At 42.1% G+C, this 24,714-nt stretch overlaps 1 protein-coding gene across 1 annotated transcript; it reads right to left on the bottom strand.

Annotated features, from left to right (window-relative positions):
* Positions 1-4,879: 4,879 nt before the first annotated feature.
* On the bottom strand, positions 4,880-24,292 carry LOC129324801 (DEP domain-containing protein 7-like). Its single transcript, XM_054972199.1, has 9 exons — positions 24,220-24,292; positions 20,014-20,410; positions 16,734-16,861; positions 14,763-14,952; positions 14,244-14,458; positions 7,926-8,068; positions 6,920-7,045; positions 6,754-6,832; positions 4,880-5,094 (listed from the first exon to the last, which is right to left on the bottom strand). The coding sequence occupies exons 1-9, from the start codon at positions 24,290-24,292 to the stop codon at positions 4,880-4,882; spliced, it is 1,566 nt and encodes a 521-aa protein (XP_054828174.1).
* Between the last annotated feature and the right edge of the window lie 422 nt (positions 24,293-24,714).

Here is a 24,714-nt window from a genome sequence, read left to right as displayed (position 1 = left end):
TGTCAGGCGTCACTTGTAGTTTGGCCCTGAGGCATTTACTTCCAAGCCAGTCTGTTAGCACAGAGCTCTAGTCTATCAAATGGTGCAGAATGCTGCAACCAAGATGTTGATTGGAGTGAGCTGTAGAGACCATATTGCTCCAGTCTTTTTGCCTCTACACTGGTTCCCAATCAGTTTCTGAGCATAATTCAAGGTGCTGGTGTTGACTTTTAAAAAGCTACATGGTTTGGGACCAACATAATCTCTTACAAGTTTACTTAACTGCTATGGTTATCTTCCAAGGCCCTGCTTTGGGTGGCCCTGCCTTCTGAGGTAAGGTGGAAACTTGGGAAAGGGCCTTTTTAGTTGTGCCATCAAAAGTATAGAACTCTCCAAATATGGGGGATACAAATATTCAAAGCCTATAACAGGAGATGACAACACTAAAGATTTGCAGGGAGTGCACATATGCTAGAAAATATTAACTTGCAGGTAAGTACAGAAACAAAAGCCTCAGGGCATATAACTCATAGATTCCGATGTATCTATACTAATGTGCAGAGTATGGGAAACAAGCAGGAGGAACTTCAAGTACTAATACAGGAAGGGGACTATGACATAATAGGCATTACTGAAACATAGTGGAACAACACTCACAATTGGAATACTAGTATTGAGGGATACAACTTGCTTAAAAGGAACAGACAAATAAGGAAGGGCGGAGAAGTAAAGAAGGTATATACTTGTGATGAAATACATGTATCTGAGCATGGAAGTTCAGTTGAGAGTCACTGGGTGAAAATAAAAGGAGTAACAAATAGTTGTATTTGGTGGGTCTGCTATACACCACCAAGTCAGGCAGAGGACTTGGATGAGACACTCCTGGAACAAATTACAAAGTTCTCAAAGAGATGGGACACAGTGGTCATGGGAGATTTCAATTACCTAAGTATCTGTTGGAAGTCTAATTGTGTTTAAAAATGAAAAGTCAAATAAATTCCTGACTTGTCTTGCTGACAACTTCATTTTTCAGAAAATAGAGAGGGAAGCAAGGGGATCTGCTATCTTGGACCTGATTCTCACCAACAGAGAAGAACTGGTTGAGGTGAAAGTAGTGGGAACCCTGGGTAGTAGTGACCATGTAATTTTGGAATTTACAGCTGTGATGAAGGGAAAAACTACGTAGTCAGACATATAGGTTGGACTTCAGGAAAGAGAATTTTGACAAACTTAAAGGTATGCTGGGTAGAATCTCATGGTCAGAAATACTTAAGAAGGGAGTTCAAGGGGGGGGGAGTTTCTTAAAAGTGAAATATTGAAAGCACAATCACAAACTATTCCTATGAGAAGGAAAAATAGGAGGAGCCTCAAGAAGTCAAAGTGGCTCCATAAACAGCTTTCTAAAGAGTTAAGAAATAAAATAGACTCATTTAGGAAATGGAAGGAGGGCATTATAATGAAGGATGAATATAAAAAAATAACCAGTGCTTGTAGGGAGAGTGTTAGAAAAGCTAAAGCTCAGTATGAGCTTAGGCTAGCAAGAGATGCTAAAAATAACAAAAAAGGGTTCTTTGCTTATGTTCAAAGTATGAAAAAGAGCAAGGACATAGTAGGCCCATTGCAGGGACAGGGAAGTGAAATAGTAACAGGCAATGAAGAGAGGGCAGAACTTCTCAATTTCTACTTTTCCTCAGTCTTTTCCTGCAAGGGAAATGGTACACAACATGGCAAGAACAGAACACATGATGAGGGAAAGGAGATACAGCCTAGGATCAGCATACAGGAAGTCCATAAACACCTAGATTCTTTAAACGGAACTAAGTCCTCAGGGCCATAGGAATTGCACCCAAGGGTAGTAAAAGAACTTGCAGATTCTGAGCCTCTGTCCATTACTTTTGAGAATTCTCGGAGATCAGGCAAGGTACCAGAAGTTTGGAGGCAGCCAAATGTCCCTATCTTCAAGAAGCAGAAAAAGGATGATTCAGGTAACTCTCCACCTGTCAGCTTGACCTCTATACTTAGTAAAGTTTTAGAACAAATCATCAAACATCAGTACTCAAGCATTTAGAAAGGATTGCTGTGATTACTAAGAGCCAGCAAGAGTTTCTTAAGAACAACTCGTGCCAGATAAACCTTCTTTTTTTGAGAAACTTGCTACACCTTGCTGGATCAGGGGAAATGCCGTAGACATAGTTTATCTCAATTTCAATAAGGCTTTCGATAAGGTTCAACATAATATCCTTGTTGACATGTTGGTAAAATGTGATTTGGATCCTATTACTGTTAGGTGGATCTCTAACAGGTTGACAGATCACACCCAAGAGGTGCTTGTTAATGATTTCTCATCCTCTTGGAGAAGAGTGACAAATGGAGTGCCTCAAAGATCGTCTTGGGACCTGTTCTGTTCAACATTTTTTAAATGATTTGGATGAAAGAACAGAGGGAATGCTTATTAAATTTGCCGATGGTACTAAATTGGGAGGGGTGTAGAAGACAGAGTAAGGATACAGGATGATCTCGACAGGCTGGAAAACTGGGCTAAACAAATAAAATTAACTTCAACAGAGATAAATGTAAAGTTCTGCATTTAGGTAGGAAAAATCAAATGCACAATTATAGAATGTGGGAGACTTGTCTTGGCACTAGTATGTGTGAAACAGATCTAGTGGTCTTAGCAGACCATTCACTGAACATGAGTCAGCAGTGTGATGCGGTAGCTAAAAAGGCAAATGCAATTTTGGGCTGTATTAACAGAAGTATAGTATCCAGTTCACATGAAGTGATGGTATCGGTCTACTCTGCTCTGGTTAGACCTCACCTAGAGTATTGCGTTCAGTTTGGGGCACCACAATTTAAGAAGGTTATAGACAGGCACAAATAACAACTGAGAGGTAATATGATAACCATCTTCAAGTTCTTGAAGGGCTGTCATACAGAAGACAGCATGAAGTGGTTTTCTGTTGCCCCAGAAGATCGAACCAGAACCAATTAAATCCATCTCTACTCTTGGGATGTCCCACTGCATAAGTTCTGCCACAGCCTCCACTACTCTGTATCAAACATCCACATCTCATGTCTCCTCCTCCACACCTCTCAGCCAAAGCATGTATTCTTTCTCCCTTTGTTCCAGTAAGGCTAAATTGTCTTGATATTTCTCAAATTCTTTGACAAGTACTGCTGTTTTCCTGCCCAAAATCTGCACCTGGTTATTCAGCTTCTTTACCTCCTCAGAGGTTTTCTTAACAGCACCTTCAATATTTTTAATTTGCTCAGTAAGGTCTGTTTTGAATTTTGTAAAATTGTCTTCCATTTTCTTCTCAAATGAATCTAGTTTATTACTTAGTTGGTCAACAAGTTTTTGCATCAGATCTGTGGGTGTAGAGCTTTCCACTGAACCTAGTCTTTTTCTTGTGCCTTGAGACATTATTCTACTAGGTGGCTCTGTTCCTCTATAAATCATCTGTGAGGCCTTTTTGTAAACAATTAGATGTCTTTGGTTTTGTTTTGTCTAGTCTCCAGAAACGTTCACTTTTACTCAGAGTTCAACATTACTCAGCTTTGTTTACATTTTCAAAAACTTTCAAGGTCATAACTTCAGCCTTAACTTCTAGTAAGGAGACTTTAACAAGTCCAGAAAAAAAAATTCTCCAGATATAAGATCACAAATTGCAGAGACAAACAAAACTTTTGTATTCCTTTTAGTCCATTAAAAAACTTTCCTTCTCAAATAAGCTTTAAAAGCTTCCTGCCAGTAATGTATTATTGTTCAGTCACAAAGAAAGAAGAAACAACAAATGAAACATCCAGAAGCAGCAGAATATTATCTCAACACGCAGTAGATAATTGTGTTGTAAAGCTAATTAATTCTAAGAAGCATGAAGGTTAAGACTCAAGGGATGTTTGCCTTTAGATCCAATGCAGCTCGGAGTGGATGTATATTTCCACATCTCCAAACAGCACCCGACTTCCAGTCTCCATCCAGCGCAGAAGTGAATGATAAAACTTTCAGTAGAACTGCCAAATAGAGCCCATGTGGACAAACTCTCAATCTCTCTTTATCCAGAGTGATTTATCAACTGGAGTGCCTCTCTAATTGTTAATTAAAGCTGCATTGCCTCTCCCCTGTCAGGGAAGCTTTCAGGCAGCTATCCCCTCAGGTCACATGTCCAGTTTAGCCAAAAACTCATGGAAGGTACACCAAGGGCCATCTAGTCCAACCCCCTGCACAATGCACAAATTCAGAGCTAGCCCCCCCCCCTCACTTCTCCACTGACTCCTGCTCTATACCAGGGATAAGGCAAAAATCCTCCAGGATCCGTGGCCAATCTGGCCTGGAGGAAAATTCCTTTCTAACCCCAAAGTGATGATCAGCATTACTCTGGGCAAATAAGAGAGCCTGGCACTGGCCCATCCTTTCCTGCCCTCCCTCTCACAATGTGCCTAAATTCATACTGAGTTATAAAATTAGCATTGCTGTCAGATGGCTATCTTTAAAACCACCAAAGAAGTACAGCCACCTTTCCAAGGAAGGTTGTTCCACTGAGGTACCGCTGTAACGTTTCTGTTGTCAGAAGCATACAAATTTGCACAGAAACAACAATTTTACTTTGTGAGCTACCCTCAAGCAGGTCTTTAGAGAGATAGCATATACAGCCTCTAAACAAAAGTGTGATAGAGAGGACCATGCACTGGACATGCTTCTATTGTCCTGCAGATATACATACAGAATATGAAAATGTGTCTACACAATTCATGCATTTCAAATAATTGCTAATCAGCTTTATTCAACAACATGGATGAATCACTCCTATATTTATAAAACAATTTTATTTAATACAAAAACCAAAACAAACAAAACAAAATAAGCATTTAAGAAGTTTCCAGCCTTCCATATTTGAAGTTACACAGTCCCATCTGTAGCTCGTTCTCCGAAATACTGCAAAAATAAAGCTGGATTAGTAGCATAGAACTGATCTAGCTTTTTTTCCCTCTCTTTGGTGGAGAGACTCACATCTTCATCAATAGTTTTTAGCAAAGTTAAGAGTTCATCTTTTGTAGTCTTCTGAACACTGTAGCGATATTCGTTTTCATCAAGCCTCTGGCAGAAGGTATACCCTAAAGAAAGTTTTAAAACCATTTATAAAAACCTAGTAGTGCTATAGTGTTTTCCTTAAGTGCTCAAATGCTTCACACGTATGTTAACTCTGTAATCCATAAAGCTGCACTGGGAAGCCAGGGCTATCCCTACATTATAGGGTGAGTGCTCTGCCTTACCTATGGTCACTTTATTGTACCAGGAATTTCCTGCTCCTGATGTCAATTTCATCTCAGTCTAGAAAACTTGAGTAAATTCATAGTGTTATGCTGTTCACAGGGCCCAATGCATCACTAACCAGATCCTACCATATAATGCTCTATACTATATTAAGTTTGTTGCTTCCATGTTAAGCATTCCTTTTTTTATTAATGTTATGTTATTATTTTTATTTTATTACATTTGTATTCTGCTCCCCCTGAGAACCAGGCTCAGAGTGGATTGCAAAAGAAGTATAAAGCAGCAGCATAATACTTAAAACACATACAATAAAAACATCACAGCATTCATATTGCAAAATCCCTCTATATACATGAAACCCATGGCAGCGGGTGGCAAGCTGTTTGATGTTTCAGCAGACCAAGGGGGGTCATATCCCCCTAGCTGGAGGCCAATTGAGGGGGGAGGATGCTAACCTCAAACACTATATGTGTGGTGGAACAACTCCGTCTTGCAGTCCTGGCAGAAAGATAGTAAATCCTGCCAGGTCCAAGTCTCTACAGACAGAGAATTCCACCAGGTCAGAGCCAGGGCCTTTTTGGCCCTGGTCAAGGCAAGGTGAACTCCCCTGGTGCGAGAGACCACAAGCAGATGTTGATCTGCCAAACGAAGGGCTCTCTGGGGAACATATGGTGAACATACATCTTGCTTTCTTGCTTAAGCTTTCGAGAATCAAGTTCTCTTCATCAGATGCCTGATCAAAACTGTATCTGCCCAGTTTTGATCAGGCATCTGATGAAGAGAACTTGATTCTCGAAAGCTTATGCTATAATAAAATTGGTTAGTCTTAAAGGTGCTACTGGACTCTTTTTGATTTTGCTACTACAGACTAACACGGCTAACTCCTCAGGATCTATGCTTTCTTGCTGAAACTCAAGACAGATTACAGTGTGTAGGTCAATATGGCCAGCAGCTGGAACATTCTATAAACAATACAATAGAGTAGAGATTGCAGAAAAAACAAGCAGAAATCTGATACAGAGCTGAAAATGGTGCTGAAACAAAACATAAGCAAAAGATGTAGATACTATTCAGTAGGAGCATACACAATATAACCAACAATACACAGTCTACAGTCCCTATCCCTTTCCAATGGATCTCTCGGAACCATTTCTTTACAGTCCAGTCCTGTTATTTGTGTAAAAAAGTCCTCTTAAAGAATTCAGTTTTATGTAGTTTCAGGAAAGCTAGGAGAGTGGGAGCTTCCCAAACCCCTTCTATCAGGCCATTCCTTAAGGTAGGGGCCACCACAGAGAATGCATGTGTGCAGACAGTTATTGATTTTGCCCATGTGGAGGGTTGCACCTGCAGAAGGTCCTGTTCAAATCAGTGAAACTGCCATGACAGGCAAACTTCCTATATCAAGAATCTGATTTTCCATATAGTATAATGTGGATTAAGATAAAAGCGCCTAGGCTTATAAAAAATTTAAGTGATTGAAGAGTTAAAGCCATGGTTACCTGAATCCAGGCTGGAATCTCTCCCTTGTTGTAGAGCCACAAGCTTGTCACTAACAATTTTATGCAATGTCCCTGGGATCTTGAGCAAATGAAACAGATTATTTCAGTCATTAAAATGTAGGTAGATAATACAATTATAAGATGGAAAGAACTTTCAGGCATTTACCTTTAAAACTTCTTTTTGAAAGTCCACCAAAAATAAAACCAGAAGATCAGTTTTTCCTTTAGATAGTGTTTTATTGTTCACTATAGCTTTAGAGAAATGTCTTTTCACAACCATCCGGTTGTCACTCTACAAAACAAAGAAAATAGAATGTCTAAAGTGCATGTAGAATTGCACAAGGCCCAGTGTGTTACAGTGATTAGGATATCAGAGTGGAACCAAAAACACCCAGTTTCAAATCCTCCTTTGCCATGAAGCTCAGTGGCTGACCTTGAAACAGTCACCGTCCCTCAACTTAACCTGCTACACAGGGTTGATGTGAGAATGGTGCGGGGGGAGAGATCATGTATGACACCTTGATCTCCCTGAAGTAAGGATAGAAAATCAATATGACCCCTTCCCTGCACTAATCTGGATTTATTACATTTATAGACCATCACCCCCCCGCATCAGCTACTCAAGATGGTACAAATAGATTTCAAGATCTCCCATCTACCTACTGACCAGATGCAAACTAGCTTACCCTAACCATGCTATGTCATGTGCCTTCAGATCAGACCCTTGGACAGCAGTCATAGCAACAATCAAGGTTATATGGATGGAGCCCTGGCTGTGTTGTCTTTTCACTCCAGCAATACTTCCGTTTGGGGAGGGGAGTTATGATGATATGGAATAGAGCTGTAGCAGGGGCTTCTGTCACAGAAAGTTTGACTTCAACATTGCCAAAAAGCACTGAAAAACAGCCCCAATGAAGACATGATGCTGCCTTATACTGAATGAGACCATTGGTCCATTAAAGTCAGTACTGTCTATTCAGACTGCCAGTGGCTCTCCAGGGTCTCAGCCAGAGGTCTTTCACATCACCTACTAACTAACCTTTTTAACTGGAGATGTCAGGGACCTTCTGTAGATCAAGCCAATGCTCTGCCACTGAGCCACAGCCACATGCCCCAGCAGGCCTTTGCCCATAAAGGTAATATTGGAAGGGTCTCCAAGTGATCACACTTGCCTCTTTTTGAAGCTTTAGCTCAGAATTCTGAGCTACAACAGCCATGAAGTATAGCAGCCTCCGGAACTCTTCTCTTGTGGAGCTATCCAACAATTTCAAGTAGAGCTGAACTGCTTCCAAAGCCTGTTCAGTCTTTCCATTCACTGGAACAAAAACCAAAGGTATTGACCTATAAGGCCGTGTGCAGACTGGGGCCAGCATACCTGAGGGACTGTCTCTCCCCGTATATTCCCCAGAGGACCCTCCGATCAGGAGGAAAGAAATTGTTAACAGTCCCTGGCTCCAAGGAGGCCCACCTGGCCTTGTCTAGAGCCAGAGCTTTCTCAGTCCTGGCTCCTACCTGGTAGAACACTCTGTCTACTGAGACCAGGGCCCGGCAGGATCTACTATCTTTCCACTGGGCCTGTAAGACAGAGTTGTTCTGCCAGGCTTATGGCTGAGGCTGGGCCTCCGCTGGCTGGAGGATACAACATCTACCCCCCTCCCTATGAGAGCTGCCCACCACTGTTCTTAAACTGCTGCTATGTTCAACTGTACTGTTGCACTATTTGTTATTAACTGTATTGCCACCATCAAGAAAAAGAGTGCTGCTATTTTTATATGATGCTTTTAAATGTTTTAAATGTTCTTAATGCTGTTATCCGCCCTGAGCCTGCTCGCGGGGAGGGCAGAATACAAATACGATTAAAAAAATAGCTTATTTAGGACTGCTGCATCTGTTTGATATATAGAACTGTACATCTTGAACAATGGGGGAAAGTAGAGGGACACAGAACAAGTAACTAGGGTAAGCCCACTTGATCTCCACCAAGCATTATAAATAAAAAAATGGGCATGAGTTTAGGACAGACATATCGTATCTCCTAGTGCTCAATGAAAGCTAAAGAGGAAGGGATTCGGTTTCGTTTTCTCGGCCATGTCGGACGCTCCTCTCCGCAGGTCCGGGAGGAACCGCCCGAGCAGCCTGACCGGGCGGCTGATCTGCGAAGATTAGCCCCCAGAACTCCCAGTGAGGGAGGCAGGGTCCAGAACGCGGTGGGAAGAGCCCCCTGAAATCTATGCAGGGGGTAAATTGCCCGTTTGTTCCTATGGAGGCCGGCAGACGTGCGCGGCACCTCGAGTGCTGCCGGGCCATGGAAAACGGCAAAGAGCGGAACTAGGCGGAAGCCTGTAAGTAAGCGAATCCCTTCTGTTATTACAAGCGCACGCGAAGGAGTGGTGGGATCTGAAGCTAAGAAGGCTCGTTCTTCCCCCTCGCTGAGTTTCAGAATTTGGTCGGCGGTCCGTCCCCCCCTAAAATGACAGCGAAAAAGCAGAGTCCCGCTTTGGGCAAGTCAATATCGGCTGCCCTGCAGGGGAAAGGAGAGTCGCTCGAGGACTTGGTGAAGAGGTCGGTTATCGAAGCCATAAAGCCCTTTGTTGACAAGCTGAAAGAAACAGATCAAAGGGTGGGCTTAATTGAGAACGAAGTGAAAACCATTAAGGAAGCAGCGGGGGGGGCAGAGAAGTCTGCTCGGGAAAATGCGTCACTTGTGAGGGCAACCAATAAAGAGTTAAAGCTGGTGGAGAACCAGCTGATCGGGCTACAAGTGGAACGAACACAGACAATTTTGCACATCCAGAATGTGAAAGAGGAGGAAAATGAGGATTTATGGGATCTGGCCTCGGAACTACTGGCGACACCCACGAGGGCAACTAAAGAAGAGGTAAAAAGCGCCATTTTGGAAGTCCGTCGGGCTTCTTCAAAATATGCAACGAAGCGTCAGCTGCCTCGCGAGATCATCATCGATTTTTCATCTAAGAGGATCCGAGACACTATCCTATACAACTCATACAATGCGGATCTGGACTTTCTGGGTAATAAAGTTAAGATACTGAAGGACGTTCCATTTTTAGTTCGGAAAAGAAGATTTAAGTATAAAAAGTTTGCAGCTCTTCTGAGGGAACGTGGAATAAATTATAAATGGCTATTTCCGGAAGGTATCTGATTTAGTTACAAAGATCAAGCTTACAAGATAACATCAGAAGATCAACTAAGGGATTTTGAGGACAAAAATCAAGAATTTCAGCAAGACACCAAGCAAGAAGAAAAGGATTTGAAGTCTGAAGGGGGGGGGGGAACGAGCACTGCGGTTGCAGCTGCTCAGAGAGAACTGCGTCCGAGGCCCGGGGGGGGGGGGAGGAAGACTTAATTTGGATTGTAATCTGTATTTTGCAAGGTCAACCACTCCATCAATATCTTACAAAGTTTTAATTTTTTAATAATGGCAGTATGAAGGGAAAGCATTATTTGTAGTGTAGTGTTGTTATATGTTGTTGTTGTTTTTTCTCTCCTTCCCCTGCCCCCCTTCTTTCCCTCTGTATTGTTAGTTAATGTAGGTAATAAAAATAATAATAATAAAAAAAGAAAGCTAAAGAGGAAGAATTAGTTCTGTGCACATTCCAGAACAGTAATTTTCCTGACCTGGATAGCTGAAGCAAGCCTGACCTTGTCAGATCTCAGAAGCTAAGCAAGGTCTGCCTCAGTTAGTAATTGGATGGGAGACCACCAAGGAAGACCAAGGTTGCTATGCAGAGGCAGGCAATAGCAAAACCATCTCTGTTAGAGCCAAGCTACAAGTGGCGCCTTACACAGGTTGAACACTTGTCAGCTTCCCTCAAGTTTTGGTGGGAAATGTAGGCGTCCTGGTTTTACAGCTTGGCTCTCCATTACGGCTGCAAGACCAGGATGCCTACATTTCCCATCAAAACCTGAGGGAAGCTGACAAGTGTCCAACCTTTGTCAGGCGTCACTTGTAGCTTGGCTCTGAGTCTCTTGCCTTGAAAACTGATGGCCTTTTTGCAAGTGTCCTATGCTCAGACATGAAAGAATTAAATTGTTGTTCTGTTTGTTTAGTCAGATAGCTAGTTAGCATAAGACCACTTAGGCTTCGAGAGAAGTTTCCCCGAGAGAAAGTGGGAGTCTTTAGTCTTAATGAGGGAATCCAGGAATATCTATTGGATGAGCCAGTTTATTGGGGGGCAATTAGCTAGCAACATATACTAAGGTTTTATTGCTCTTTGTTTAGTCGGCTACACTACTACTACTTCACTAGACCATGCAGTCTGTGCTTTTCTCTCTCTAGTACCTAGTTGAGACTATCAAGATGTAGTCAGAAACTGTTTGTTGTTTTTCCTACCAAATGTACCCTTTTTACTCTATTATGTAGTAAAGCATTTTTATAGAGCTAGAATTACAGGTCTGTCTACTTATTTCCACTGCGCTATTATCAAACTCTGCTACTCTGCAAACTTATATCTCATTGCTGTGCAACCCCCAACAAAAACCCCAGCAGGGTTCACCATAAGTCAGCTATGACTTGATGGCCCTTTCCACCCCCCCCCCCCTAAACTTCTATACAATTAACTGACTCCTTATCAAATTTTTTTCATTAGCCTCACTGAATTTTGTGCTATCTTCTAACAAGAAACTTGGCACAGACTTGCTGAATGGACTTTTCCCAAGAAAGGAGTATGGCTATCAGAAGGTCCCAGATACAGATCAGAAGTTGCTGATGAATCATAGCCATGAGACAGAGTATCCCAGACCCCACTGAGGGCAAAGGGTTTTCCTAGAAGAAGCTACTTTATCAAGGAGGAAGGAGCCTCTTCTTTACGGGTTTTGTTTGTCCTGATGAAGAGGAATGCTCCTTGGTATGCAAGCTAGCTAACATCATACTTCTGAATTTTAAGCCTCAGGCCTGGACCTCTGAGCGGGACTGTACGAGGACTGCACAGAGGGACCACTGCCTATCATCAATAAATGCTGCAACACAGCCTTTTAATTCAGTATACTTCTATTAACCACCTGGCCTACTATTCAGGTTTTGGTTTTTTAAACAAAAGATAGACATTGCTCTATAGAACAAAAATACTTCCCATCATATACAATTCTCATTAGTATTTCAAATATGTTAGCTGCAAAGTAATCAAGTTGACATATCACTAGCAGATGATTTATTAGTGTACTTGTCACTTAACCATGCTACAATACTTGTCAGTGACTTTGTTATAAGGCAGTATGCCAGAAAAATCTCCAAATCTATTTTCATTAAAAATAGCATCAAGATACACAACCACCTGTAACTGTGTGATGGACATTTAAGACACGTAGATGAATCAGTGGTAGAATGCTTAAACCTGATGTTAACTCATCTAACACAATGCAGCATTATGTGGAAGTCTCAGAGTATCCCATACCTGGACTTGCTTAGTGTCAGAGACTGCCAGCTTAGATCTCAAATAACTTTACAGCATGAGTCCAAAGAGTTAAAGCTTTTAATAACCTAAGAGTTCAGTACAGAAAGACTTTCTTGATAGTAATGGCTGTCCACTCCCCCTGTTAAGCATTAAATTCTTCAGGCACTACCCACTCCTTCAGGCACTACGCACTTTACTCCCCCCAAAACTAAGCTTTAAGTTCATTTCTAATAAACGGCAGAAAGAAAAATAAAAGTAAACAAAGCTGGATCCTCTTCATCTCCCTGGTAACAGCAATAAATGTCCTAGTAACATTGATAGCTACCTTCTCTGCATTCCAGAGCTTCTCCCAAAGTATGTCAAAGATCCTAATAGTACTCTCAAAGAAGCCCAAAGAGGATCAGGCTTGCAGCACACCAGTGAACCTCAAACCCCCAGAGTATGGCAGGGGCTATGACCCTGACGCTTAGCTTCACAGATGAGTTATGTCAGGCACAGTCTGACATATTAAACAGCACATGCAACAATAATATATGTTGTCATCTCCAAAGGTTTATGGGAGTCAGATGCCTAGGGATCATAGAAAACCAGTGGTTTTCAAGAGTTTCTACCCAGAAGGATCCCTTTCCACATCACCTTGCATGCTGAAGAAGACCTTAATGTTGCCAAGAAAATGACTGTGTATTAGCAGAGGATTCCAAATCTATATACTAGGATGCACACAAAGTTTATCTTGGTAATTGGGCAGGCCTATAGGGCTTCATAATTGCCTCCAAGTGAGCTAACTGCATGTCTTAGAATATACTGAACATTTCCAGCAGCTTCACATTACAGGGAAGACTGGCAATGCTGCAGATCCACCATTACTAATCTCCTCACTTGAGGACGCCCTGATAATTTGCCATGGAGTCCCAGGGCAACTCAGAACACTTTTTGCAACCCTCTGTGCAAAGTCATTCCTCTCTGACAATCTCTTTTCTACCAAAGAATTGCCAAGGCACTGCTTAGTTGGCAGGATAGCAACATTTAGAAAGCAAAATAATATTCAGAATGCAAAACCCAGTATTTTTCTGCATAAAAATGCCCTCCAGATGTGAAAAAACCATCCTCTTCTCAATGGATTACCCCACTTTGCAGGTGAAATAATCGGCATGAGGCTACACACAGATATTAGAAGGAAGAAGTGGGTGACCTGCAAGGACTAACAAGGGGACAACTAATTTCTCCCACCCCCACCATTTCCTCTTTCCCTTCCCTGAAAGCCCCTCCAGCTTTTCCCCTAGTTTGTTTCCTTCTCTCCTTCCCATACACCAGCAAACTTAACTTTTATCTGCTCTGCCCAATCTTCAGCAATACTTATTCCATTTATATTTTGCCTTTCTACACAATGAGCACCCAACGCAAGCATACATCACTCTCCTCATTTGATTTTGACAACAACCCTGTTAAGTGGGTTATGCTGAAAATGTGTGACTGGCTCAAGATCACCTGCTGAGTTTCCACAGCAGACTAGGGATTCAAACATGGATATCTCAGATGCTAGTCTGAATCTCTAACCACTGCACAACACTGGCTTCCATGCAGTGTCCGCTGTTGAACATTAGCAAGCAGCCAGAGTTGAGTGAGTCATTCAAGTCACATGGCAGGAAATCACCAGCGGTTGCTGCCAGACCTGGCACTGATGAATCTACCCTCAAAAGCCAAAACAGCCCTGGAAAAGGCCCTGCCCCCTCCCCTTGCCTTTTACTGACAGAAGCAAAGCTGGAAGGCTGGCAATACTGTTGTGGCTGCCAGGTAAAGGCCACAATGCTCACTGAAACTACAGGCACCCTTTTTAACCATTGGATTTTTCAAAAGCTCCCTAATTTTATTTTTTTTTAGATTTCAGAATCTTTTGCAAGTTTGGAGCTTTTCTTAAGTTTGTAGAAAAATCTGCCTTCTCTGTCTATGACACCAGTCTCTGGATTTAAGTAGCCACAGATGGAGCCATGTTGAGAATTAGATATGTTTATGATATCTGCCAAATTAAGTACCTGGCTTTCACTTAGCATTTCATCAGGTGCACCTCATTGCACTTACCTAGCTGTTCTGCAATTCCCAGCTGGATATCAGGGGCATGATTTAAGAGTGGTTCCTTTTTTTTACTGTAGTATCTACTAATGATATCAAAGAGGAGCAGTTTCCCCACATGTACTGTGTCAGGACTTTCAGGCAAACTTTGGCTGGCATCAATCACCATCTGATCAGGAAGATATTCCAAGCAGTCGATTGCAGCTGAAAGCCATTCATCTGCCCTAGAAAATGAAAATCCATACATCTTAAAAGCTGCATGTTCTCTGAGACATGGCCCCCAGAGCAGGTGAAGTCAGTTATCACCAAGTCTCATCACAATAAATGGAACGAGTCCTCTTGAATTCAATAGACTTAGGTTCTCAATAATGATATGGCATCTCACATTTGTTGTTTGCATGTCTGTCTGTTTTGGTATACTGCTAAGAATTAAAAACGTTTTGCAACACATTTTGCAAAAAAAGTTTACATAAAGTGACCTTGTTTGTAGAGCAACATTTTTGCCATCCCATACAAATGGATACCTACTGAGAGTCACCAAACGCTTTCAGAATCTCTCGGTCCAGGTAGCTGCTTGTGATTCTACATTTATCCTCCAGCTGGGTTTGTGGAAATCTAGCTGCCATCTCTCCATACTCGAGCAAAGAGTCCAGAAGTGGAAGATCAATAAGCTGTAGTAGACGCACAATTGTTTGCTCTCTCCAGACTTCATTAATAACTGGAAAGAGGGAAGATAACAAGCCAAACAGCAAGATTAAGGAAACAGAAGTTATTTAAGCATCAAGAATTAACCTGAGGTTGCAGAATTTGACATTTAGGCTAAGAGATTTAATACTTTATTGCAACAGGGGACTCTGTTCCCAACAGTGTCCTTATAAGTGTACTTCACCAGTAGATCTTTCTGTAGCACTTCTTTTGCAAGTGTTAAAAAGAACTGTACTTGGACATACCCAAAATGCTTTACATACTTTCCTGTGTGACTTGCAAGTGATTTTCGCCTGTCAGAGGGCCTGATCCCATAAATCATGCTAATAAGAATGTGTGAAGAAAGAAGGTCTTGTTAAAGCCTTTGGAGTTGAACAATGATACACTCAGCTTCAAGTGTCCCTGCCTATCCAGAAATTCCAAAACTGAAATCTAATGACTTCCCTGCTTGCTACGTTTTCCATGCAGTACACAGTTTTAAGATACTATTTTTAAAGCAGTTAAATCAATACTCATTTTCTTTTTTGTTCAGCAGGAAAGAAAAGAGATGACAGCATCATATTAGAATGCACTTCTTTAAAGACTGAGTACTGGAAAAACAGGAATTTTGGGCCCATTGGAAGCCAAATTTTTGGCAGGAGTACTACAAGTCAGGTTGTTGCAGGTGGATAGCTGTGTTGGTCTGCAGCAGAAGAGCAAGATCTGAGTGCAATAGTAGCACCTCAAAGACCAACATGATTTCCAATGAGAAAACTTTTACCCTGGATGTCTTGTTGGTCTTTAAGGTGTTAGTATTGCACCTGAAATTTAAAAGTCGGGTTGGAAACAGGAGACAGTGCCACTACAGGAAACACCACAGCACATATGCAAGCCTGATACTTTGTCCCACACTGCTGTTTTGATCCATTATAATGAGCTGGGGACTAGACAAATTCATCGCTGAAAAAGTAGTGTCTGTATGATCACTGCCAGGCCCTCAAGCCTTCTTGTTTCAACAGATATGTCACAGGTTCCCACCTTCTTTGACAGCTGTAACACCAGTGCTAGAAGTTGGCTACCCAATGTGGGATGCAAGTATTATTAAATATAGCTCCCTCCAAAAAGGAGAAGGCAGACTTTATTGCCTCTGGCAAAATTCAAGTGTGCATGTACAATGTTAGCTGACAAAATAATTTTAACAGTGTTTTCCTTCAGTTTCAGACATGAAAATAATGTTTACCTATTAGAATTCAGGCAAGAACACCAAACCAATTTACTTCCTGTGATCTAATGGCCTGTCTGATGAGGTCAGGAAGGCTCCCACTCTCCTGGCTTTCCACAAACTATGCAATAGTGAATTATTCAGGAGGGCTTTTTTCAAACAGGCAGGAGGGATGTACTGTAAGGAAATGGTTCCAAGAGATGCTTGGGTTAAGGGACAGGAGCTGTGGACTATACTACTGTATGCTACTGGGTAGCTTCTGCGTCATTTAATATGCTATTACTAATTGCTTATCCTTTTTTCCAGCTCTGTAAGTTCTGTTTGTATCCATACTTCTGCAATCCATACCCTATTGCATTGTTACTGAATGTCCAAGCCATGAATTGTATTGATTCACACTGTGTACTCTGCCCTGAGTCTCAGTGGGAAAGGCAGATTGTAAATAATGCAAATAAATAAAAATAAACAATAAATTACAAGCACTGTCTTTTATAACTGACATTAGTTTAATTTACAAGTTCCCTCTAGTTTCAAATCAGATAGGTGTTCATTCCCTTAGCTACATGCAGTTATAATATTTTTGTGTCACTTACCTTGGCGAGACAAACTTGAAAAGGTGTTTACTTGAGGAGAACTTACAGGCTTTAGATTCAAGTTTTCCAAGAGATTCTCCAAGCTTTCAGATTTCACTGGTGTGCTAAGTAATGCTCTTTTCTCCTGTCTGAAACAAGGAGTTTGGTTGATTCACATGCTTGTCAGGAGAGTCCCCATAGCAATAGTGTGGTGAAGTTTATATATACATATTCTGAACACCCCACTATATGATTTGAGGGCATATATATGAAGGCAAAGCAAAACACCCATTGAGCCTTCCAGATTAGAACAGACTCACCAACTCAGAGTCATTTACTGTCCTTAATTTAACCACTGTCATATTTTTCTCAAGTGCAGTGAAGAGTAGATTTCCTTACCTTTTTGCTTAAATATATGGGGAAACTGGAAGAGTTACCTAAGTTTGTGTAACCAGGGGATTTGATTGTGGCATAAGAATCATTCATAAATGCTGATCAGTGAAAATATTGATGAACTGGATATTGACAACCCTTATAGTAACAAGGCTCCTAATGTTTGCAGCACAGCTTTTTTTAAAAAGCCAGTTGAAGCACTCGTGTCATTGATGTACTTCTCCATTTTCGAAGAACCAACTTTCACTTTTTGCAGAAACTGTCAAACTAGCACTGCCAACCTCCAGGTGGGGCCTGCAGTTCTCCAGAATTACAACTGATCTCCAACCTACAGAGATCAGTGCCTCTGGAGAAAATGACAGCTTCAGAAGGCAGACTCTATGATACACCATAGATTCCAGGTGAAATCCCTCCCCTAATCCCCCCTCCACAAGAGGTACCGCTCCCAAATCTCCAGGTATTTCCCAGGGTGAAGCTGGCAACCCTATGTCAAACCAATATAAATTCTCATTATTTATGGCAACAGCCTCAACACTAGCACATGGGCTGTACTGAAGAGGGAATTTGTTCTTTGAGAGGCAGAGAAGCACTGAAAGAGTCTAAAGGCATTTTTGTTTTCTATGAAGACAGACTTATTACTCCAATTCAGAGATAGAGTCAATATGCAGTGGTCTCCATTTTCACTAATGAAGGAGGGCAGGACAATCTCAGAATCACTAGGCAGCAATTCAGGTTGTAAATATGCCTCTTCCAGGAAAAATTATAGATTTTTAGTTATCCTTAATTCACCCTGAGTTGCCCCAAAAGAAAGATGCCTTCATTATTCCTTCACCCTCGATGTGCAAAAAGAGGAATCTTGTGATCTATTTTTAAATCAATAATAATAACAAAGATACCATTAGAAATCAGAATTTACACTAGAAATGAACTCATCAGTTTTTATTCGTTCCCATTTTGTATGTCATTCAGCAAAATTCTAATAGATTTTATTTCTTCTGCTCAGCCATGTGTCGTTGGCATGTCTAGAAAGCACATTCATCTATGTTTTCTTCAACTTCTCCATTTACCAAAAGAAACAAGGGCCCATTTTAATTGTGCAGAATTCTACTTGGCATTTTCAGATACAGAGCTCCTCTAAATCGCATCCAACAAATTGCAAAGTAATTATATCCAGCCTACTGCAACTCATCATGCATCCAAAGTAGGTTGTCATATACTTATGACAACGGATATGACATCAACAGCAAGAAACATTAGTCTGAGGCATTATACTACATGCAGAAGATCACACCCTTGCGTTCCATACTTGTATGCTCTGGTTCTGTATGCACAGTCCATGACAAACTAGAATCTTTACTTCACTCATGTAAGTATGCACTGAAAAAGTGGAGGAACCCCCTGCCCCCTTAAACAGAATTATCCCATATGATTAAGCCCTGACTATGGAGCGCTGATGTTTTTTTCCACAATAAAAGTCATGCTCCGCAAACGGAGTTTCATTTGAGAATTGAGAATTGTATTTGCAGCTAACAAATAGGCGTGCTTTGACCTAGAAGGAAGGAGTCCTTATCAGCATTATGAGATGTATATCGCAGCACTAAGCCATCTCTCCAGAATACTTTAAACAGTTAAGGATTCTAGTAGACTGATCTGTTTGCCTTCCCCACATTTACTTTGGGGGGTTACTGTGGCTTAGTATCTTATATGCAGAAGGTCCTAGTGTCAAATTCTGGCAGCTCCCGATAAAGTTTGGGCTCATGAAGTGGCAGGGACAGACTCCGCAGATGCTGAGGTTCTGGTCGCATTTTCCTCCAGCCATGTGGCTTGGCTGAGGAAGGGAGGGAGGGCAAGCCAGCCTGTCCATCAAGCCAGCCTGCCACAGGCCCTGCCTTCGCAAAGAAGGGAGAGAAAGCTAGCCAGCCAGCCTGTCAATCTAGCAGTTCACACCCTTAAAAGCAGGAGGGAAAGAGGGAGCGATGGAAGAAGAGAGAGCCAGCCCGCTGATCCAGACTGCCCAGTATGGCTAGGCCACCCCCCCTCCACCTGAGGAAGACAGGCTGGGCGCAGCGGCAGCAACATGATCGTGGCACTCAATCAGGCATCCCTTCATTATGTGCTGGGCACTGGTGCCGCTAGGGACTGCTGCTTGCTGTGATGGCTGAGCCCACAGCCACAGGGATGGCTGGATGGATGCCGCTCCAGCTGTAGGGAAGACTGGCATCTGAGGCAATTGCTGCCCCTGCTCTCAAACTGCAAAGGTAACACGAGGACAGAAAGCACTTCTGCCCATGCTTCTGTTTTGCTGGATTAGATCTCCTCATGCAAAGGGGTGCTGCATGCCTGATTACTAGGACAGGGAACTGCCATTCAGATTCAGGGTTGTGCCCATGCACCCCAATCAGACAGTCAACCAAAGTACCTTTTGAGAAAGAATGGGGAAGTTGTACTTCTTCCTACCAAAAACAGACACTATCACCCAGGATAGCCCTGGAAAATGAGCAGCTTACTTGATCACATGTGCAAAGCGGCCCATGGACCCCTCAACAGTCGCACAGGTGCCACCAGGCAAAGACCAGTGGGAATGCCACAAGAAGAGAACATTAACTACTGAGGAAGACCTAAAGAGCAGTGTATGTTCTTTTGAAGGCTGAATAGACTGTCACACGGATTGTAGCTAGTGCACAGAATCAGTCCTGTCGGATTTAGGCATTTCCATGCTATTTAGAAAAGAACAGCTTCATTTATTTCACTGGCCAGTGTAGATTCAACTATAGGAATATGTAGGATTCATTTCTGAGTAAATGTGCATAGGGCCAGATTACATTATCAACATAGTTGGATTGCATGTAAGTCAGGGCAACAAGAAAAATGCAGGTTCTCAGTCTTCAGCACTTCCATTGGTACTAACCTTGGATGAACGAAATGGCTACTACACTCTCTCTCAGAGGGGCTATTCACTTGGCTTGCTGTACTTGAAAACCGGTAGAGGGAGCAGCTACTATCTTCAAACACAGACCGTTTCTCTCTCCCAAAGAATCTAGTAGAAACTGCTTCAAACACCTTGTAGTCCATCAATGCTTGGCAGACTCTCACAACTTTAGTTCGAGAAATATCCACCTCACCAAAGTATTTGTTCTGGAGAAGGTGGGCATACACAACATCTACAGCATCGGAGCCAATGAAGCAGTCATTATAGCATTTCAGGTTTTGATGTCGCTTTTTCACTTCCACTTGGGTCTCAAGGGCATTGATAATGCTGCTCCAGACATATGTTGCTCCAAACGGTCTTTGTGCCAGACTGAAACCTAACAAACAAGGCAAAAGAAGAATTACTAGATGCAGCTCCCGAACATAAGAAAAATCTTGATCGCCCATTTGCTATCTGCAGCTAAATCAGCAATCGCTGCAGCACGGTGGAGTCCTACCATTTCAAATTGGTTATTGAGAGTTTGGGACCAGTTTATTTTGGCTAAGCTTACTGACGATATGAAACAATCTGAAATGCCTGAATATAGGTCGAAATTTATTGAGCTTTGGTACCCAATCCTAGAATTTTTAACCAAAGATGAATGTGCAAAACACCTACTTAGACCTAAAGACTATTTTCATGTACTGCTCACCATCTAGAATAAGGCAAAAAACTCAGCTATTTACCATATTGTTATAACGGTATAACTGACATTGATGTATAAAAAGGTACAAACCAAGTTTCACTGTTAATGTTTTGTTTGTTACTGTTATATTTGAAAAACTAAATAAATATTTTTTAGAAAACTAGATGCGGCTTGGTAACAGTTCTAGAGAGATTTCCTAAACAAACCCACCCCGCTAAATTTTGGCAATCTTTCTAAAGTGCATATGTATATTATGTATGTGTTATGTGCCGTCAAGTCGCCTCCGACCTAAGGTGACCCTATGAAGGAAACACCTGCAAAACATCCTATCATTAACAGACTTGCTCAGATCCTGCAAACTGAAGAATGTTGCCTCTTTTATTGAGTCTAGCCATCTCGTTTTATGGTCTTCCTCTTTTCCTACTAACTTCCACTTTTCCTAGCATTATTGACTTTTCCAGAGAATCTTGTCTTCTCATGATGTGATCAAAGTACTATAGCCTCATATCTTCTAGGGAGAATTCTGGCTTGATTTGATCTAGTACCCACTTATTTGTCTTTTTGGCTGTCCAGAACTCTCCTCCAGCACCACATTTCAAATGAATCAATCTTAAGCTTGCTTGTAACACCGTACTACCTCATTACACCTCTTACCAACTGTCACAGGGGATTAGGATAGTTATGCCCTAGAACCTCAGAAAGAACACTACTTTGAAGTTACTCCAGATAGCTGAAGACTGATCTAGTGTTCAGTATCCCTAGATCAAATGGCTAACTTTCTTTCTGTAAATACTATATTTTGCTGACCATTTTTATTACATACATATGCATTACCATAGATTAAAACTAAGTCATTAACAAATTATATGAACAGGTGTAGAATCAATAAAATGGATTAAAACATCATATTTCATCTAGCTTTTTTGTATCCATCTTGCAGCATACGTGCAGGAAAAAAGCCCATATTAGGATGTGGGGGGGACAACCACCTGTTATTAAAAGACAGAACATGAATTGCATGCAAATGTACCAAGCTCAACCCCAAGCTCTCCAGTTTTAAAGCAGGGTCAGGTAGGACCTGCGGTGGGGGAGTAGGGGAAAACAATGCTAACCACATTGAGAAATATTACAAGAGATTGTCTGGATGTTTCTGCAATGATCTCTCTGCTTAGTATTAACTGGGGGGGGGGAGGCAGGAAAAAGAAAAGAAAAACTAGTGTGGTGGTCAGAACCTTGAGCTAGGGCTAAGGAGACCCAAATTCCAATTCCTATCCAGTCACAAAGCTGACTGGGTAACTTTAGGCCAGTCACACTCTCAGAAACCAGTCTACCTTGCAGGGTTGTTGTGAGGATAAAATAGAGGAGATGAGACAGTGCCCTGAGTTCCCCAGAAGAAGAATAGGATACAAATGTAATAGACAGAGATACAATATTTAGCACAGGGGCCAGATATCTTTTCTTGGACATATTCCAATAATAGAAAAACCAGCATATTCTAAAAACATTTGTTGCAGTTACTATTTGTACCTTATAATAACTATAGCAAAGCCATCCACATATTATGACCAGTTTTGTTTTTTAAAAAAAAGCAAATGATTTTGTGCCTTTGGAATGTATGTCCAGCACATACAACACCCATTTAATTGTTTGTAATAAAGACTACAGCACAGAACTAATGAGATGAGTAGAAGTAAGACTATACTCAAGGGATAATCATATACAATTCAAAACAAGGGTAGTAACTTGGTGGGTTAGAGGTTCCCTTTGGCCAATTTAGATAGCACTTACTGTGCCGCCTAATTCAAAACATGCACATACCCTGCAGTGAAGTTGTTCTTTTCCTTCCCACACATATGATTTTTAAAAAAGAGTTACTAGCAGTAATACAGCTCTTTTTACCATTGATGCCAATAAACTCCAATGACAGCTTTCAAGTTCAGGCAGATTCCCAATAGGTAACCCAAACTGGGAAGAAAGTACATCACCTCCACTAAAAGGGTTCAAAACCATCTGTCCCTGCACATTTATACATATTGACTTCCCCAAGGGATTGTGTAGAAGAGAAGCTTTGCACATTTCATTTAAACAGCAATATTTACAACCTACTCCATAAAGGAAGATGGTAACACACAGAACTTGTGGTGTGTAAGTATAGTGGAGGAACAACTAAAAAAAATGAAAACTTTTCAGAGAACAAACACCACAATACCAAAAAGAGGTAGACATCCAGCAAGGGAGAGTGTGAAAGGGTTGTTTCCTTGAACAACAGCACTAAAGAGGTTCCAACCAAGCTCTGAAAGAAAGTCAATAAGAGTTGCAGCCAACTAGTGTCCTACATTAAGTAAGAAGTTAACCTGCCCAGTGTCAGGAAACATCAAACATAGGAGAAACATAGGAGAAGGAGAGACAAAGGGAACTTTATCAGGCTAATAGAGGCCAAAACAGAAGCATACGCCCACCTCAGCTAACATACTTAGAAGCAAAACTTACACTTCCCTGCACCCTTACAAACAAGTACCAAGTCAACTGAATTGGTGAGGCAGAAAAATTACTCCTAACCACTCCTCAACAACAGCAAACCCTCTTTATATGCCAGCCTGATTTTCCAAAAGGGCTACAGCTAATATCATCCAGAAGCGGGGGAGGAGATGATAAGGGGAGTCTTGCAGGATCAGACTCAAGGTTCCACTAGCTCAGCATTCTGCTTCCAACCGTGGCCAGCCAAATGCCTTTTCAGCTGGAGAAACAGCATTGTGCAGCAGTTACAAGACCAAGGAAACCTGGGGTTCAAATCCCTGCTTGTAGCCAAGCTCTCTGCATAACCTTGGACCAATAAAACATACTCCAGGTAGTCATGGTGGGCTAAAGAAAAATCCCAAACCAAAAACCATAATACCTTTCATTAAAACCAAATTAACTGCATGCAAGCCAACTACTTCGTAGTGGGGCGGGGTGCAAGGAAGGACCATCTAAACCACCCTGAGCGTGATAAACTTCTGCGCGAAAGTCTCTCTCTCTCCCCCCGCCCCCAATTAGTAACTGCGGAAAATAAGACCCAGTCACACAAACACATTGGGAAAAGCAGATCCCAGAGCTCCACCACAGTGACCATACAGGAGAACTCCGTTAAAACAAGAGGGAGTAGGGGAGCATACCACACGCTGAGCCCGAACCTTTCCGGCTGTAATTTCCTCTTCTCCCTACTCTGAAGACAGCCAGAGTTGCAGAGGCAGGCAATGGCAAGCCATCTCCATTATTCTCTTGCCCTGAAAATCTCAGCAGGGCTAGCCATAAATAAGATATGACTTGACGGCACTTTCCTCCACCACCTCTATGAAGATATCTATGGGCTGAAAATTAGGCAAATGGGTTGGGCAATCTGCTTCCGCGGCCCCTTCTCCACAACAAGCCAAGTGCTCCTCGCACTCGTTGCAAACACACCTCCCGGATCCTGTCCCGTCCCCTCCGACAAGATGCTCTTCCTCGGACCCCACCATTACCTGGAGGCTTGTTCGCTGGACTGTAGAGAGGACAGAGATTCAAAGCTGCCGCCTTCTCCTTCACAGAGGCCATAACAACCAGCCGCGTTCCACGAACGTTTCCCGGAGAACTACAGAAGCACCGCTGCCTCCTGGCGGCTCCCGGGCTAGAGGAACGGGCGGCGCCTGCAAGCGGCGACCTCCCCGATTGGCCCTCACTCGCTGGGAGGCGGCGCCTGCAGAGCCCTTCGCGTGCCGAAGACGAAGAGCGGCCGTGACATGTCATAAAGCGCAGTTGAATCTTGTCTGTAATATTTCAGCGCGGAAAGAAGCTGTTTCTAGCGAAATTCCTTCTTCAGCACACCTGTTATAGGTATAAGAGGCCTGTCCTGTATCCCAGGGCTGGAGAGGGAAGAGTCAAGGTGGAAGGTCAAATTATTCAAGGTGGATAGAATAATTTGTATAATAGTAAAGGTAGACTCCCCTGTGCAAGCACTGAGTCATTACTGACCCAAC

Source organism: Eublepharis macularius, chromosome 2, assembly GCF_028583425.1.
Source record: "Eublepharis macularius isolate TG4126 chromosome 2, MPM_Emac_v1.0, whole genome shotgun sequence".
Taxonomy (NCBI): domain Eukaryota; kingdom Metazoa; phylum Chordata; class Lepidosauria; order Squamata; family Eublepharidae; genus Eublepharis; species Eublepharis macularius.
Note: the sequence above shows the minus strand (reverse complement) of the source record. Positions and strands in the feature narration are given on the sequence as shown.

Coding starts and splice junctions, on each gene's coding strand:
- LOC129324801 (XM_054972199.1), bottom strand. CDS start 24,292: ATGGCCTCTGTGAAGGAGAAGGCGGCAGCTTTGAATCTCTGTCCTCTC. Junction 20,411..24,219: donor TCCAGCGAACAAGCCTCCAG/GTAATGGTGGGG, acceptor CTTGTTTGTTAG/GTTTCAGTCTGGCACAAAGA. Junction 6,833..6,919: donor TTCAAAAAGAAGTTTTAAAG/GTAAATGCCTGA, acceptor CATTTGCTCAAG/ATCCCAGGGACATTGCATAA.